Here is an 18,251-nt window from a genome sequence, read left to right as displayed (position 1 = left end):
TGACGGTAGTCTCACTCTGTCACCCAGGCTGGAGTGCAGTGGCACAATCTCAGCTCACTACAACCTCCAACCTCTGCCTCCTGGGTTCAAGCAAATATTCATGTGCCTCACCCTCCTGAGTAGCTGGGATGACAGATGTGTGCCACCACCCTTGACTAATTTTTGTATTTTTAGCAGAACAATTTTCACCATTCTGGCCAGACTGGTCTCCAACTCTTGGCCTCAAGTGATCCACCTGCCTCAGCCTCCCAAAGTGCTGGGATTACAGGCATGAGCCACTGCTCCCAGCTCATTATTCTTTTAGCAAGGGGCTAGTGAGGCATGTTCTCCTAATTGTGATGGTAGAAGATTGAGAAGTCAAGCCCAGCTGCACAAATGGCTTTCCTCTGACATTTTCTGCCAAAGCATGTGGAAAGCCCAACATCGATAGAATGAGGAAATATACTCTGTCTGCAGTGAACTGCAAAGGATATGACAAAGGATATGGGGACACAGGAAGGGATGCAAAATTAGGAAAATACATAGCAGGTGCACAACAAATGTCTTGAATATAACTAGCAATATGTGAAAACATAGTACAGTCAATCACATTAGAAGATAAATTCACCCATGTCTGTATAATAAAGGGCGGGGACTTCACAAGGGAAGGGATCCTATCTCAAAGACATGAAAAAAAATTTTTTTTTTTTTTGCAACGGTGTCTTGCTCTGTTGTCAGGCTAGAGTGCAGTGGTGCGATCTCGACTCACTGCAATCTCTACCTTCCAGGCTGAAGCAATTCTCCTGCTTCAGCCTCCCGAGTAGCTGGGGCTACAGCCATGCGCCACCATGCCCAGCTAATTTTTATACTTTTAGTAGAGATGAGGTTTCACCATGTTGGCCAGGATGGTCTCCATCTCTTGACCTCATGATCCGCCCACCTCAGCCTCCCAAAGTGCTGAGATTACAGGTATGAGCCACCATGCCCGGCCACAAAGAAAACTTCTTAAATGAGATGGCATTTGCAGCCACCCAAGAAAGATGTTTGTATTTCAAGAGGCTAACATGAGAGATTGGGTGCAGCACATAATTCAAACATGCTCCCTGAGCACAGTGTGGGCACACATAAGCCATTCTCAGTGTTAGGTTGTAAAGAAGTAACTGAACAGAAAAATTGCAGCAAAAGGAGATCTGTAAGAAAACTACAAGTGGGGGCGACTTCAGGTCTCAGAGATTTTTGTGTTGCATGTTATTACTGGAAGTTCTTTGAGAAGATGGTATGAGTGTTAATTTCCAGGGTGTGAAATATGCAGAAGCACCTAAGCATAGGGCTTTTGTTTAAATCTTGAGAACTATAATTAGAGCTGGAAATGACTTAGAAATTGTTTCTCTCAGCTCACTTATTTCATAGATGAGGAAATTTGTATTTTGTAGATAAATTCTCTATATGTGGATACATATGTATTTCTATATAGATACTTACATATACAGACAGTTCCTGATTTTACTATGGCTTAAGTATAATTTTCAGAATTTATGATGGTACAAAAGTGATACACATTCAGTAGAAACTGTGCTTCAAGTACCCATGTAACCATTTTCACTTTCAGTACAGTATTCACTAAGTCACATGAGATATTCAACACTTCATTATAAAATAGGTTTTGTGTTAAATGACTTTTTTACTGTAGGCTGTTATAAGCCTTCTGAGCACATTTAAGTTAGGCTAGGATAAACAATGATGTTTGGCAGATTGTGTGCTTTAAATGCATTTTCAACCTAGGATATTTTAAAGTTACAATGGGGTTATGGCCCAAAAACCCATAGTAAGTTGAGGGGCATCTGCATGTGTGTGGGTATATGTATGTGTGTAAAATATATAAATACATTAAAAGAGAAAATACATTTCTTTCTAAATAAAACCATATATGTGGTGTTATAACCATATCTATCCAGTGTATATATATGTATTATTATATCCAATATATGTTGGATATAATAACCAATGTATATTATTAAGCATATTGTGTATATAATATAATATCCAATGTATATTATGTAGATATAAAATATATAATATATATTATTTTGAATTGAATACATATATACACACTGGATATATATAGTAATAATACCATATATATGTTTATATATGTTATATACATTGGATGTTATATATGTTATATACATTGGATATTATATATATCCAAAATATATAATATACAATTGTATTTAGACAGAAAGACTAAATTCTTCCTCCTGTGTATATTGAGAAAAAGAGGAAATGAGCATGCTTCTTGAAATAATATTCTAAAGAATTCTTAATCCCTCACAAATTTTAAAACTGCTGTGTCCTTATCAGTGATCTTTCTAGTTCCAAGGAATGCAATATGGCTCATAGTATTCAAATGCAAAGGGGAGGTTGTTAATAAGAAAAAATAAATATTTTTCCAATTACACAAGGACGGGAAATGCTGTGTGTAATGCCTGGTCTAGCAGAGGCGTTTCACTGGCTCCCCCAGTCTGGGTCCCTGTTATCAACAGAAAGGGGAACAGACGCTGGGGGAGGTGAGAACAAAGGCAGAAGGTGTTCTCTACGCCAACTCACCAGTCTTTCTGTCTTCTGAAACTCACTCTCCTCATTTGTAAATGCAACATGATCATCCATCTAACCAAAATATAATTAGGGAGGTAAACCAGGTTGGGTATCTAATATGTGAGGTTTCTCTCCAGAATAGAAACAGTGAAACTCTGAAGCTGTGCCCTTTCCTTGATTCCTCATCATGTAGACTGGAGGTTGGCAAACCATGGGATTTGTTCCCTGGTCTGGGCAGGGACTAGTCCAGCTAGTCTGCTTTCATAAATTCGATTTTATTAAAACGCCACTCTCCTGTATTTACACATTGTTTGTGGCAGCTTCTGCACAGCAGTGGTAGGGCTTGTCATTGCAAGGGAGACAGAGTCCATGGCCTGCAAAGCCTGGGTAGTTATCATCTGCCCCTGTTCACTGCAGTCTGCCCACTCCTAGTGTAGACCACAGGGGATTGGCACTTTCTGGAATAGGCGGCACGTGCATGTGCTTGGTCCTCTGGGATGGCATTGGCAGAAGTCGTCCCAGGGAGGACAGCCACGGAATGAGAATATTGCCCCCATGAATCTTTTCTATAAGACAGACACCTGTGCTGGCCGGGTGCGGTGGCCCACACCTGTAATCCCAGGATTTTGGTAGGCCAAGGACAGCAGATCACCTGAGGTCAGGAGTTCGAGACCAGCCTGGCCAACATGGAGAAACCACCATCTCTACTAAAAATACAAAAAAGCAATTAGCCGGGGGTGGTGACGGGCCATTAATTCCAGCTCCTTGGTAGGCTGAGGCGAGAGAATCCCTTGAACCCAGGAGGCAGAGGTTGCAGTGAGCTGAGATCGCACCATTGCACTCCAGCCTGGGCGACAAGATCTAAAAAAGAAAGAAAGAAACAGGTGCTTTTGCTTCCTCCCTGGGGCCCAGCTGAGGCCGTTACCCTTAACCCTTTGTTCTCTGTCCTTTGCCAGATTCCGACCTGAGCATGCGCACCCTGAGCACGCCCAGCCCAGCCCTGATATGTCCTCCGAATCTGCCAGGATTTCAGAATGGAAGGGGCTCGTCCACCTCCTCGTCCTCCATCACCGGGGAGACGGTGGCCATGGTCCACTCCCCGCCCCCGACCCGCCTCACGCACCCGCTCATCCGGCTCGCCTCCAGACCCCAGAAGGAGCAGGCCAGCATCGACCGGCTCCCGGACCACTCCGTGGTGCACATCTTCTCCTTCCTGCCCACCAACCAGCTGTGCCGCTGCGCGCGCGTGTGCCGCCGCTGGTACAACCTAGCGTGGGACCCGCGCCTCTGGAGGACTATCCGCCTGACGGGCGAGACCATCAACGTGGACCGCGCCCTCAAGGTGCTGACCCGCAGACTCTGCCAGGACACCCCCAACGTGTGTCTCATGCTGGAAACCGTAACTGTCAGTGGCTGCAGGCGGCTCACAGACCGAGGGCTGTACACCATCGCCCAGTGCTGTCCCGAACTGAGGCGACTGGAAGTCTCAGGCTGTTACAATATCTCCAACGAGGCCGTCTTTGATGTGGTGTCCCTGTGCCCCAACCTGGAGCACCTGGATGTGTCAGGTAAACGGACACTAGCCTACCAGCTAAGGGCCCTCCGGGTGCACCATCCTAAAACAGTGGGCACGATGCCATCACCAGAGGGTCCTTTTCTTGCAAGCCATCAGAGATGAAGGGCGGGTAGCAGGGAGGCTGCTTTTGCAGAGAAGCTGTCTATGGAATCATGACCTTGGAGGCCACAGGTTTCCCTTTCATCAAATAATGTCCACTTCATAGGGGAGTTCTTAGGGGAAGTCTAGCACGCTTTGCCTGGGAGTTGAGGTTAGTGACTTTTAAATGTCTTTACTCTTTGTAACTCTCACTGTTACTTAAGAGTAATCATAAATCATGCGAACAGGGTATCGAATTGTAGAGAAATGGGAAACAGAAGGCTAACTCAAGCACAGTTAGCTCAGAAACTACCCTTATGCCCACTTGCTGTTGGTCCCTGGAGCCTGGGATCCATGTCCAAGCTGTAAAAATGACCTCGTGGGTCTTCACACCATGGACTGGATGGTGCACACGGTGGGTGATGAAACACTCAGCTGTGGGCTGTGCTCATATCACTTGCCATTTTGTAGTGTCTCCTTAGATCTCACCTGCACTCTCCTTACCTCTGGGTTAATCTTCTATCTTTTCTTAAGCAAAATTCTCAATTACGTAGTGCAAGGGCATGGTCCGTTGAATTACATCCTTAGTCCTTTTAAAAATCAAAGGAAGTTGGGCGAAGAGGCCCACGCCTGTAATCCCAGCACTTTGGGAGGCTGAGGTGGGAAGATTACTTGAAGCTAGGAGTTGAGAGACCAGCTTGAGCAACAAAGCAAGACCCCTCTCTTCACAAAAACTAGAAATATTAGCCAGGCAAAATGGTATGCGACTGTGGTCCCAGCTATTCCACGCAGAGGCGGAGGCAGGAGGATTGCTTGAGCCGGGGAGTTCCAGGCTGCAGTGAACTATGATCATACCACTGCACTCCAGCCTGGATGACAGAGTGAGACCCTGTCTCTTAAAAAAAGAAAAAAAAAAAAATCGAAGGAAATCCCAGCATGGCAGCTTCGCCTGAAAACGTCTCTCAGGCAGGAAGAATTAAAGCCCAGACCCACACTTAGGCGCCAGACATGATCTGGCTGGACTAACAGTCCTCTTTATCTCATTTGCTGCCTAGTCGAAAGATGAACATACAAGAGGCTGAAATGTGTAAGATGCATCAGGGACTTTAAAAAACCAACAGCAGGAGCTGCAACCTCAGGGAGTTTGGGGGAGGGATCAAGAAGTAAAAACCACTATGATGGGCAAATAAACAGAATCTGGGATTTACAAGCATCTGAGGCCAGCGATGCCCTCCAACAAAATCCTAGCAAAAGCCGGCTCTCAGCTTGCTGTCTCTTTCAAAAGCCGACATCTGAAAACATTTCAGATGACAGCCCATTACTTTTTGCAGATTCTTTCCCTTGCTGGAGAGCAACTCACTGTTCCTCCACTTCAGCTGGCTTCAAGACAAAAATCATAGTAGCCATATGTTCAGTTAGTCAGGAGTAACCAGTGGCATAGAAAAGCAGGAAATCAAAGGGGTTTTCTTACATTTTTCCTCCAAGGAATTCTGGAAAGAGAAAACGTTGTGATGTGGTGGAAACAAGTTTCAAAATTTTGTGATTCAGGAACATTCACAGCTTTTTCTAGATGTGTTTCCTCTTCATTTAAAAAAAAATGGCAAAGGACTGGGTTCTTTAACATGTAAGAGTTGGAGCATTTTATAAACATTTTATTTTATTTTCTGAGATTAGAAAATGATTCATTTTTGGAATCCCTATCTTCATTAAAGGTGCTTCCCATGCACACTTAATACAGGCTGCAAAAGGACCTTCTTATGGGGGGGTTCCTTTTGAAGTCCAGAAATGCAGAAACCACTTTTGCTATTTGAGAATGGAAATTCTTGCACTTCTAGCCTGAGTGAACCCGCCTGGCCCCTTGACTAACCATTATTAAGCCTTTATACCTGTCCTGTATGTCAACCTGCCTACTTTGAAGGTTCAAATATATTAGTGTTTCCTCCCCTCTTGTCTCCCAATGACAACGGTGATCTGTATACATAGAGGCAAAAATGAGGGGAATCCGCAGCTCACCAAGTTAAGAACACAGTATCCCACATTTGGGAGAAAGTTTCAGACAGATGGACTTGAAAGACTCAAGAGGCCATCAAGATGGATTTGTCATCAGCACCTACTAAGGGTGCCTTCCTGTTCTGAGGGCATCTGGAAATTGTTATGTTGATGCAGAGAGGCCAGAGGGCTGCCAAAGCTGATGTCATTATGCCTAATTCTCTTTAGTTTTACAGCTGGGCTCTGATAGTGGCCACGTTCTCAAGGCAGAAAACTTGACTTTGGAAGACTCATCGCTGGTCTAAAGCTTAATTTCCCTAGAGGAGATGAGACTGCCTATCCCATCCCTAGCAATGCAGAAAATGCTCATCTGAGAAGCTGTCTTTAAAGTCACTGAAAATTACTACAACTGTAGTGTTTCATCGTTATCACATATTACCTTTTATTAACAGTAGCATTAAACATCAGCGGACTATATTGATGAATATATTGCAATAACGGGAGGAAGTGGGAATAAAGAACATATTTGTGAAGGGTGGATGAAATCTGGAATTAACTGAGGAAACCCATAGGTTTGTTCAACCAATTTTCAAAATATACAATGTTGTAAGTGTTAAAAATAATGCTCCTTCAGAAGGAACCTCTTTAACTGGAGACCTGGAATCATCCTTGTTTCTCCCCCTAATCCTACCCACCCAGTAGAATCCTGTCCAGGTGACTGTGATTCCCCAGTTCCTTGAGTTCGTTTCTCTCTGTGTGCCTGGATGCAGGCGTCCCCAACCATTCCTCCTTATACCCATCTCCATTGCCTCCAGAGGAGTTGTTTCAAACTGCAAGTCTAAACATTCACTTTCCTGCATGAAGTCTCCAATAATTGCTACCTATGACCTACAAGAAAAATTCAAGTTCCTCCATAGAGCACCTAAGAGCCTTCATAAGACACTCTTCTTAGGTCCAAATCTCATCCCTTTCCTGCATACACTCAATGTCCCCTTCTGAAGAACCATCTGATCCGCATGTCCCCAAACACATGCTGTCTGTGCATGCAGTGATGTATGCATGCCTCTCTGGCTTATGTGCCTCTTCCTCTCTGCCCACTGCCCCTCCTCGAGAACTCTCTGAACAGTCTTTTCCTTGTTTAAGTTCCAGTCAAGCATCCGCCTGAATGTAGCCTTCCCTTCCTCGCCCCAAGTGAGCTAAGGGTTGTTTCTGGGTGTCTGCCTTTTGAGCACAGAAAGCTAGAGCATTGATGTGCTTGCAATTGGGTGTTTGTTTATTTCCAGATTCGTTTCTCTCAACTCATGATAAGATTTGAGCTTTATAAGGACAGAAATATGTCATATTTTATTTTTGTACTTTACGACATGGTAATTCAGTGAACAGAAGTGTCAAAGCTTTAAAGGGTCATTTTGGCCTCTAAAAGGTTTAAAGTTCCCTTTTGCTAACACCCTAAGCAAGCATTTAGGAAGCTGTAGTGCAATCGTTAAAAATTCCTCATCGGTAAAAATGAGATGGTTGGGAGGATTAACTGAGTTAAGAGTTAAGCTCTTAAACACGTGCTCTGATGAGAACCATGAGGTAGGCACTCTGAATCACAGCTGCCGTTGTCATGGTTGTATTGTCCTTGTTATTAACCTGCCTGGAAGTCAGTAGTTGTTCTTCATTGACATAACCATCTGACACCCCAGAAGAGGTAGAGCTATCACCCCAGTAATGAGAGGAAGTAGTAATAAAGAGCATATTTGTGAAAGCTGAATGAAATATGGAATTAATTGAAGAAACCCCACAGATTTGTTCAGCCTATGTTGTGTATACGCTGCCCTAGATGTGAAAACAGGCCCCAACAGACCACCCTTGCCTTGGTTTTGATTAAATCCTTTCAGACACCCTGAATTTCACCCCATGTCACCCCAACCCTCCTATGGACTTCCCCCTTGCTTTCCTTTCTCTGGAATTTATCTATTATCTTACTACCTGGGCTTCATATCTATTAATTCATATACACATTGTTTTTCACTCCACATCTATGCATCCAAATTATTTCTCTCTTTCAAGGATCCCTTCAGACATCATACTGTGGTGGCTTCCAGGTTTCCGAAGACCTCTGGGTCCCTGGTGTCTGAAGGTTCACTTCATTTTCTACAGTATATCTCTTGTGTAATGTATCAACTCTGTGATACATCACAGTCATTTCTTACCTCCCTTTCTAAATTGAAGCCTTGGAATGAGTAGTCTAGAAACTTATCTGTAGTCTGGGTGTACAAGTCATATAATCTCACTGAGCCTGTGATGCTTCATCTTTAAAAAATGATGTTTATTTTGGATGATATCTAAGGTCCTCTCCATGTCTATAATGAATGAATTTGTGAGTCATAAATAATACCTACTGAGCCATGAACCAGTTTACTTTCTTTTCAACCCAAACTGGCAAATCTGTAAGAGTTTGGGTAAAACCTAAAAGCTGAAATTATTGATCTAAAATAACACAGTTCTATAAAATAGTCTCTTTACGAAACCTGAACTAAACAAGTATTTCATTAAATTTGGAATTCAGTTTCAAAAGCAAGGTATGCATTTTTCCTGGACCAAATATATTATTTTTTCGGGAGTGCAGCAGATTTTGCTATTTTTTTAAGAAAGGAAACTAGAACTAAGAGTTTAAGAGCGAAGGTTATCATATGATCTTCAAAAATGGGTCTCTATAGGCATCACAGATGGCCAATCACTACCATAGACATGCAAATTCAGTGCCAGCAGGATTGCAGTCAGCCTCAAGAAACAAACTCAAAACCAAGGGAAGATTCAACGCTAGAAGGAACTAACCACCTTTTGCAAAACCACAAAGCCCACTGGAACAGTGTGACCTGCCTCTGACAAGCTGCGTTTTTGTTCTCCATAGTTGGAGTGTGGTTCACTCCTTCCTGAAATTCTTTGACTTAGTAGAACATGGCCTTTGAACCTCATTATTCCCAGGACCTGAGTGTATAAGAGTTTCCCAGGCATCCTACAGGAGGTGGAAGGAAGGTCCTCCCTAGCACTACTGTGAGGCTGCTGGGAAGCCTTGGATATTTGTGAAACAGCCAAGGTGCAGAGTGTCTGAAATGAGGCACCTGGCTGTAGAACTGCCCAGGAGATTTGAGACGAGCAGAGAAAATGAAAAATGCATATATAGCCTCGTAGTAGAAGGGAATATATATTAATATACATTTATTTATAAAATATTAGGTTGGTGCAAAAGTAGTCATGGTTTTTGTCTTTTAATTTTATTTATTCATATATTTATTTTGAGATCAAGTCTTGCTGTGTCACCCAGGCTGGAGTGCAGTGATGCGATCTTGGCTCACTGCAACCTCCGCCTACCAAGTTCAAGTGATTCTCATGCCTCAGCCTCCCAAATAGCTGGGATTACAGGCGTGCGCCACCATGCCTGGCTAATTTTTGTATTTTTAGTAGAGACAGGATTTTGCCATGTTGCCCAGGCTGGTCTCAAACTCCTGGGCTCAAGCGATCCACCCACCTGGGCCTCCCAAAGTGTTGCTGTTACAGGCATGAGCCACTATACCCAGCCAGTTTTTGCCATTTTAATTGTAAAAACCGCAGTTACTTTTGCACCACCCTAATGTGTACAGACTATAGATATTATTTATATTAATATACTATAAATATACTGTACCTGTTTTTATAAAGTAATATATAGAGAACTTAAATATCCAATGAAATGAGTGTTCCATGTGTTATATATAAAAATGTAAATTTTAATGTATAGTATGTACATACAAAATTTATGCACACATATATTTTTAGGAGATTAGAGATGATGTTTAGAGAGGCATCTAAAGACACTTTCCTGAGAATTAATATTGTTCTAACAATCAGGTAAGAAAATCTTTATAAAAGCCCTTTGTAAACTCCATGGTTCAACACAAATAAAAGACATTGTCATTACCTATAAAACAGACAACTGTTTCTCAATGTAGGAATACTTCAGCCAAGGTCAACGTCCTGAAGACACTTAAATGTTGGCAGTTGGGTGATCTCATCTGGTCCTCTTATAGAAGACTCTCTTCCCTCTATAAACCACTCATTCATTCATTCAACAGATATTTAGCACCAGCTGTGAACAAGGAATGAAAGAGACAGCAGTGAACAGCCCCAAGTCCCTTTTCTCAGAACTTAACATTCCAGACTGAGGAGACAGCAAGTAAATAAGTGAACAAATAAATATATAATGCCATCTAGGGATAAAGACTCCGGAAAATAAAGGGGAGGAAGGCAGGGGATGCTAGTTTATATAAGCGTGGTTGGGGACAAATTTTTCAATAAACTGAGATTGGCTCTGAGATCTAGGAAAGTGGGGAGGACTAAGGGAAGACTTTCCAGTGCTCGGAGGGTGGAGAGCATTTGCTGTGTCTGGGTGATGGCAAGCAGGCCAGTAGGGTTGGAGGAATGACGTCATCAGAGAGCCCTGGGGTGCAGAACCTTGGGAGCCCTGTTAGACTCTGGATTTTAAACTTGGAGTGAACGGGCGCCATCCCGAGGCTTTGCATAGGGGCATGCTTCGAATTCCGTCTTCCAGGATGCCTCTGCCAGATAGAGGTGAGGAGAATTGACTGTAGGAGCTAAGGGTAGGGAAGGGAGTCTAGTTCAAGGGCTACAGCAATAATCCAGACAACATAGTTGTACTTCCTCAGCTAAAAAGGGTTGAATTGGCTCAGAAGATCTGTTTAATTGACAGGTCATCCTGCTAGACTAATATATTCATTTCCCATAGAGTTTTCACAGCACATGCATATCTGTTCTGTCATTGCATCCTCATTAAATCTGAAGTGTCGGCTTATCACCTATTCATTCCCATTGCATAGAGGACAGTTCTGAGAAGCAGCAACGTGAAACCTCCTGCCTGAACCAGGTGTGACTCCCAACCCAGTGCTCTTTCTGCCATACCAAGGTCATGCCCAAGCTTTGTCATTCATATCTCACTTCGGACCAGGGAGCTTCCAAACCATGGCAGGTCAAGAACTGACATTTACTGAGCTCCTGGAACTTTCCAGGGCCAAGGCAAGATATTGACGCACATTCTTTCATTTCTCCATCCCAGCTGCCTCCCAGGGAATGGCATGGTCCCTGTTTTCACACAAAGGAAATACTCAGAAGGATTGATTTGCTAAATGTCAGGCAAGTAGGGATGGATCAGGAATTGCAACCATAGTCTCTCTGATCCAATCCCCTTAAGCCCAGGTAGTTAAATAATCAGATAAATGGCCGGGCACAGTAGCTCAAGCCTGTAATCCCAGCATTTTGGGAGGCCGAGTCGGGCAGATCACGAGGTCAAGAGATCGTGACCATCCTGGCCAACAAGGTGAAACCACGTCTGTACTAAAATACAAAAATTAGCTGGACATGGTGGCATGCACCTGTCGTCCCAGCTACTTGGGAGGCTGAGGCAGGAGAATTGCTTGAACCCGGGAGGCAGAGGTTGCAGTGAGCCAAGATCGCACCACTGCACTCCAGCCTGGCGCCTAGCGACGGAACAAGACTCTGTCTCAAAAAAATAAATAAATAAAATAAAAATGGGGAACCCATTTTTGCTTTTCTTCTCTATAGAGACCAAGACAGCAAAAGTATTGGAAATAGATGCTCGGTGCCGCATAGAAAACTTAGCACTGAGACAAAGGTTCTTTCAGCAACGCAGTTTTTACTTCCTGGACTGCAGGAAGGGTACTCTCACTAGCCATCTTGCCATGAGAGTACAATGAACAAAGGAAAATACACAAATTTATTCCTGACACATTTGGGGTCATCCTTGCTGCTGTGCCTGATCTCAGTTAGCTGGAGCCAAACCTCACAATCTAAGCTAAAACCCTATTCGCTAACAACTTAAAACTTTTTTAAACATGAAAGCAATGGAGAGCCGGGACATGCCTGTGAGCACGTTCAGCCCAGATATCTTGGTTAAAGTACAAGGTCATAGAATGTACTACATGCCTGTAAGCATAGCATATCTAACAGCTACATAGGACAGGGCTTAACAATGCTATTAAAACGCGTATTCTTTAACAAGAAAGGAACCTTTAAAAAGGAACTTTTCTACTCCGCAAAGGGGTAAGGTCAGCCTCAGACCCGGACTGGGGCGAGAGGCAGGAATCCCCCAGGGCATCTCCGGGCGAGCCTCTGCTGCTGCTCGCAGGTTGCTCTGAGCCTGTGTTCTGTCTCTTTGTGCAGGGTGCTCCAAAGTGACCTGCATCAGCTTGACCCGGGAGGCCTCCATTAAACTGTCCCCCTTGCATGGCAAACAGATTTCCATCCGCTACCTGGACATGACGGACTGCTTCGTGCTGGAGGACGAAGGCCTGCACACCATCGCGGCGCACTGCACGCAGCTCACCCACCTGTACCTGCGCCGCTGCGTCCGCCTGACCGACGAGGGCCTGCGCTACCTGGTCATCTACTGCGCCTCCATCAAGGAGCTGAGCGTCAGCGACTGCCGCTTCGTCAGCGACTTCGGCCTGCGGGAGATCGCCAAGCTGGAGTCCCGCCTGAGGTACCTGAGCATCGCGCACTGCGGTCGGGTCACCGACGTGGGCATCCGCTACGTGGCCAAGTACTGCAGCAAGCTGCGCTACCTCAACGCGAGGGGCTGCGAGGGCATCACGGACCACGGCGTGGAGTACCTCGCCAAGAACTGCACCAAACTCAAGTCCCTGGATATCGGCAAATGCCCTTTGGTATCCGACACCGGCCTGGAGTGCCTGGCCCTGAACTGCTTCAACCTCAAGCGGCTCAGCCTCAAGTCCTGCGAGAGCATCACCGGCCAGGGCTTGCAGATCGTGGCCGCCAACTGCTTCGACCTCCAGACGCTGAATGTCCAGGACTGCGAGGTCTCCGTGGAGGCCCTGCGCTTCGTCAAACGCCACTGCAAGCGCTGCGTCATCGAGCACACCAACCCGGCTTTCTTCTGAAGGGACAGAGTTCATCCGGCGTTGTTTTCACACAAACCTGAACAAAGGGGATGTTTTTTTAAAGCAGCGTATGTAAGCATCGACACCCACTCATAACAGCTCTTTCTTCCAGGAAGGTTATTGGGAATCCGGCCTTTATTTTTTTTCTCATTTCTCATGGGCAGCGAGGTTAAAGAAACAAAGCAAGGCAAACAGGCATTTTGGCAGGGTCATTTGTAGGCAGTTTCTCTTCTCACAAAAGATGTATTTCAGCAGGCTGATCGCAGTGCCTTGAGCAAGGCGCTTACTCTGTCCCCGTCAGGCCCCCAAGGCCATCTTTCTCTCCCACACAGGTCACATCCTCACAGTTCCACACCCCCCACTAAGGCCACATCCTCCGTTCCCAGAGCAGCAGCAAGGACCTGTCATCAGGATCACAAAGCTCTCCAGACTCCTCTCTAAACTGCTTCATTGACCTAAGTCACCCTCTTCAACCCCACACCCATGCACTTTCTGGTCAACTCAGTATCATAGCACTTTGCATAGGCAAAATACTTTTCAGGCCTTCTTAAAAAATTTATTACAGCAAACAGCTGGGGGAAGACATGCATTCTTCCCCAGCTCTGCCAATGACTAGCTCTGCCAATGACTGTGACCTTGGCCAAAGCACTTCACTGCTCTGGGCTGCAGCTTCCAGCACTGAATCAGAGGTCATACAGCTCAAAGATTAGCTTCATGTCCACTTTAGCATTGAAGGAACAGAGATACCATACACAGACACACCTTGGCATAGAGCTCCCAAGCATCTCCCTCTTCCAGGAGAATGGATTTCTGTGGTCGTGATTTCAGGAGATTGTGCAGTGACAGCATCAGTGCACAAGGGGCCCTTTATGTCCTTTGGCTGCAAATCGCCCACTTGCCTGTGTGTTTCAGTGTGAGTTTCCCCTCCCACCTCCTCACATCCTCTTTTGCCAGGCTGGATGCTGTTGTTTCCTTGCACAAATGCTTTCAGTATTCCCCCATCCACAGCATGTTAGCGAGGCACCAGCATGCCTAATCGCAGCAAAGCCCAGATCCCACCATCAGTTGCTTTTTTTCAGTGTTTTCAAATTGGAGGAAAGATCCTCACAATTTTTAGTTAACAAGCAAGACCCAAGGGAACCCATGTCCTCAAAAGTTTTTCTAATCCCTCTCCTTGCACACCTGGCATGCATCAGGCACATCTGCCCTACAGCTGGCAGAGACAGATGCCTCGAGTTTTTGCCATTCAGATTGCATTTGGCCTCTTCTCATCTATTTATTTCTTTATGCACCCAGACTTCATCACATGAAGCCTATTGGGGTTACGTTTGTAAGTGTTTAATTGTGCAGATTGCCACCTTGTATGCCTCCTTCGTGGCTGTCTGCATGTTTTCCATCAGAGAATGCAAAGCAGACTTCCAGGTGTTTCAATTCTGTTCACTCAAAAATGTCAGATGAGTGGAAGAGGGAACACATTGAGATGACTTAGACTCTGGTCCACCAACCAGACCCTTAGAATGGAACACTAAAATCATTACAAGATACGGATTTTAAATGGATGAAATTTTAAATGATCATATTTGGATAGACATCTATATGCTAGCCTCATTTGTGTGAAGTCAGATAGGCAGAAGAAATTCCATTGCTCGTTTTCGTGAAATTCACTTGTCTTTTATTAATAAACACATGACCTTTCCCAAATTATTCTCTAGCCAAGCCCTGCCTTCCCTACTGTTGAAACACCTCATTTATTTCCTTCTCAAAGTGCCCATTATCCAAACACAGAACCTCTGCATCTCCAAGCCAATTACGGTGAATTCATCAAACGCAGACACCCTTGACAACTGCACTCACACTGTAGGCTCCTGTGCGTACTGTCGTCTTCTGTGGATAAGGAGAGATGATGAGGTGGCATCTGCCCAGGAGGTTTCTTTCATACATCATGTGAAACATGGCCTCACATCAATCGACATCATCAACTTACATGAGCAATCAAGGCTCTGTGCCGTGGGGACATGAATTGTTTATCTAGGACAGGTGATGGCCACCGGGTTTAGAATCATGAAAGGAGTTGAAGGTAGCATTCTTCAGCTCTATTACTTGTGACCCTATTTGAAGTTTCAGGATTTGGGTGTCACAAAGGATTGTCCCTAATCCTTGGCCCCAGAGTGAGCTGGTTTACTACTCTGAGAATGAGCAGGGAGATTCAGATAATGAATCCCTGACCACATCACCTAAACTGTCTTCCAAGCATAAGACAAAGCCACTGTTCACACTGATTGCCCAGCACATACCGTCTTGCCAGTTTCTCCTTTCTTCCATCTCCTCTTTATCTGTTCCGTTCTCCCTTGGGGTGGGAATCTATGATGGAGGTTACCAGGGAAACAGCTCAGCAGACTTTTAGAGACCAAACCAAAGGCCTCACTAGGAAATTTCTCTGTTTTAAAACATTGCTTCCTTCCTGGTTCTGCTAAATTGAATGCTCATTTTTTTTTTAATTCTAATGTTCAAATCACTGCGTGCTGTATGAATCTAGAAAGCCTTAATTTACTACCACCAAGAAATAAAGCAATATGTTCGTAATCAGCCTCAGCTTCATTTTTAATAACCTTGCCAGAGGAGAGTGCTGTTTGGTTGGGGACACTCAAAAGCATGCAGAAAACATTCTTTGAAGGACAGAGCAAGGCAGGTCACTGCCACGGTTGCCTGCTTGAAGATATACCCATGGTTTTCTCATTTCCTTTGGACCAATGATTTTGGCTTAAAATTGGCAGGTAAGTGAAAAACTATTACCTTCGCAGTACAGTTCAAGTCCTCAATTTCTTAACCCAAACCCTGTGCCAGATGTATTTTAGAATTCATAATTCTCCATATTTTGTTAAACAAACATTAGCCAGGCATGGTGGCACACACCTGTAGTTCCCGCTACTCGGGAGGCTGAGGCAGGAGAATCACTCGAATCTGGGAGGTGGAGGTTGCAGTGAGCCAAGATCTTATCATTGCACTCCAGCCTGGGCAACAGACCAAGACTGTCTCCGAAAATAAAAATTTATCTATGGTGGGTCTTGTAATAACTATGTCAGAGACTGGGACCCTGAACCAGACATACTAATATTTCTGCAGCAACATATCTGAATAGTCACACAACATGAGATTATTACCGACTATAAATAGCCTTGCATCAGTTGAGGTCCGGTTTTGTCAGCAAATTAATTTATACCATACATAACAAAAAAGCTTTTATGTTTTTCAGAGCTTTCTGGATTTCAGAATTATGAAGGACTAAGGACCTGAATATGTTTACCTTGGCACTGGTTACAAACATTGGAGGAAACATCAAAATTATGCTGAGCCTTCCTTGTTTTAATTTTTTTAAGTGTCTTGGAGTACTATTACTTCTACTGGCAAAATTGCAGTTACTTTTGCACCATCCTAATGGAGCCTGGAAGGAGAAGATGGAAGCCTAAGACAGTTGGAAAAAGTGAAATGTCAAATCCCTTCCTCCCCACCCAAACCTTTCCATCTGAGAAATCAATATGGCAAAAAGCAAGTGCTGATAGATGAATGGGGAACTTCCTCCTTAGCAAGCAAAGAGGTGTTAAGAGATATTAATTTTAAATGTATTTGTCTTTGATCTTCTTCCCATTCTACGTTAGCTGCTTAAACTGCTCTCACATAAACCGATAGGATCCTTAAATGCCTTGCAACATTAATTTGAGGATGCCACATGCAGTTCTTGTCAAGATCCTGGAATAAGTGTACAAGTAAGTAAAATGCATTCACCCTTGAGGTTCGTGGTTTCTTAAGCTGACATTTATTCAGACTTAATTAGAAAAAAGTTTTCAGGAAGTTTGATATCTAGAGTATGCAAAATGGAATGAAAGATGATTGAATATTTATCAGGGGAAAAAGTAATAAAATAAAAGTGCTTACTGTGTCTAAATTATCACAAGGAAGTCACCAAAAGTAGTGCATTTGTTCAATAGCTGGCAATCATGATTAGTTTAGAGAGAAGCTAATTGGAAGAAATGCTGAATAGACAATGAAACAGGGAGAACTAATATAGAAAGACTAGGTAAATGTTGCAGTGAGAATGTTCACACAGAAAATCTGTGACACAAATTTAGTTTTTCTCTTGCTTTTTTGCTTTTTGACCTACACACCGGAAGCTGTCCTTCTGCAGTGGAGAGGGGTGTGGGGGTTGGAGGAGTGCCCATTGTTATTTGTCCACAGTAGATGTCCATGCTGTCACCAATACTTGCCTAAACACAGCTCCACTTTGCAAAAGAGCAACTCGGGCAAGCCTCATTCAGATGACCACTAGGTGGGCAAAAATCATTTACCCAAAATAAGAAATACTCTCTGCCTGGGTGTGGAGGCTCATGCCTGTAATCCCAGCACTTTGGGAGGCCAAGGCGGGTGGATCACCTGCGGTCAAGAGTTTGAGACCAGCCTGGCCAACATAGTGAAATCCCGTCTCTACTAAAAATATAAAATATTAGCTGGACGTGGTGGCATGCGCCTGTAATTCCAGCTACTTAGGAGGCTGAGGCAGGAGAATTGCTTGAACCCAGGAGGCAGAGGTTGCAGTGAGCCGAGATTGCCCCATTGCACTCCAGCCTGGGTAATGAGCGAAACTCCATCACACACACAAAAAGAAACATTCTCACAGACACTTGGACTGGGGGCACTGCATCCAAGAGTCAACTAGGATATGGTCATTCCTCCTTCTTTCTTTGAAAGCATCATTATCTCCTAAAGCCACAGGTCCATCTTGTAGGATCCTTTTTACCCTCTCAAGTTAGTAGATCAGTCTGCATTTTAAAACACACAGGATGCAAAAACATCTCCATTTAGGAACTGGGCAAGGCACAATCCTTGCCTGTCAACAGAACAGTTTCGGCATCTCCTGCAGAGCTGTCCCAGGAAGTGTCCGCATCTCAGATGCTGATCACATAGACTACCCAGGAAGGCAGCCTTCGATCTCTACATTATTGCTCAAGTACAAGCAATCAGCATCATCCAGGTGTCATAGGAAGCCTTAAAGGGTCATTTTTTAAATTCTTGACCTAAAT

The 18,251-nt window shown here is 44.2% G+C and overlaps 1 protein-coding gene across 1 annotated transcript in view; it reads left to right on the top strand.

Annotated features, from left to right (window-relative positions):
- Window positions 1-15,762, top strand: part of FBXL7 (F-box and leucine rich repeat protein 7) — a 419,633-nt gene extending 403,871 nt beyond the window's left edge. The window contains exons 3-4 of the mRNA XM_017524664.2: window positions 3,531-4,142; window positions 12,440-15,762. Coding sequence (XP_017380153.1) covers window positions 3,531-4,142; window positions 12,440-13,176 — 1,349 coding nt within the window. The 3' untranslated portion in view covers window positions 13,177-15,762. The remainder of the gene's footprint in view (window positions 1-3,530; window positions 4,143-12,439) is intronic.
- Window positions 15,763-18,251: the final 2,489 nt, after the last annotated feature.

Source organism: Cebus imitator, unplaced genomic scaffold, assembly GCF_001604975.1.
Source record: "Cebus imitator isolate Cc_AM_T3 unplaced genomic scaffold, Cebus_imitator-1.0 Scaffold35, whole genome shotgun sequence".
Classification (NCBI taxonomy): Eukaryota; Metazoa; Chordata; class Mammalia; order Primates; family Cebidae; genus Cebus; species Cebus imitator.
This window is presented reverse-complemented; position numbering and strand designations above follow the sequence as displayed.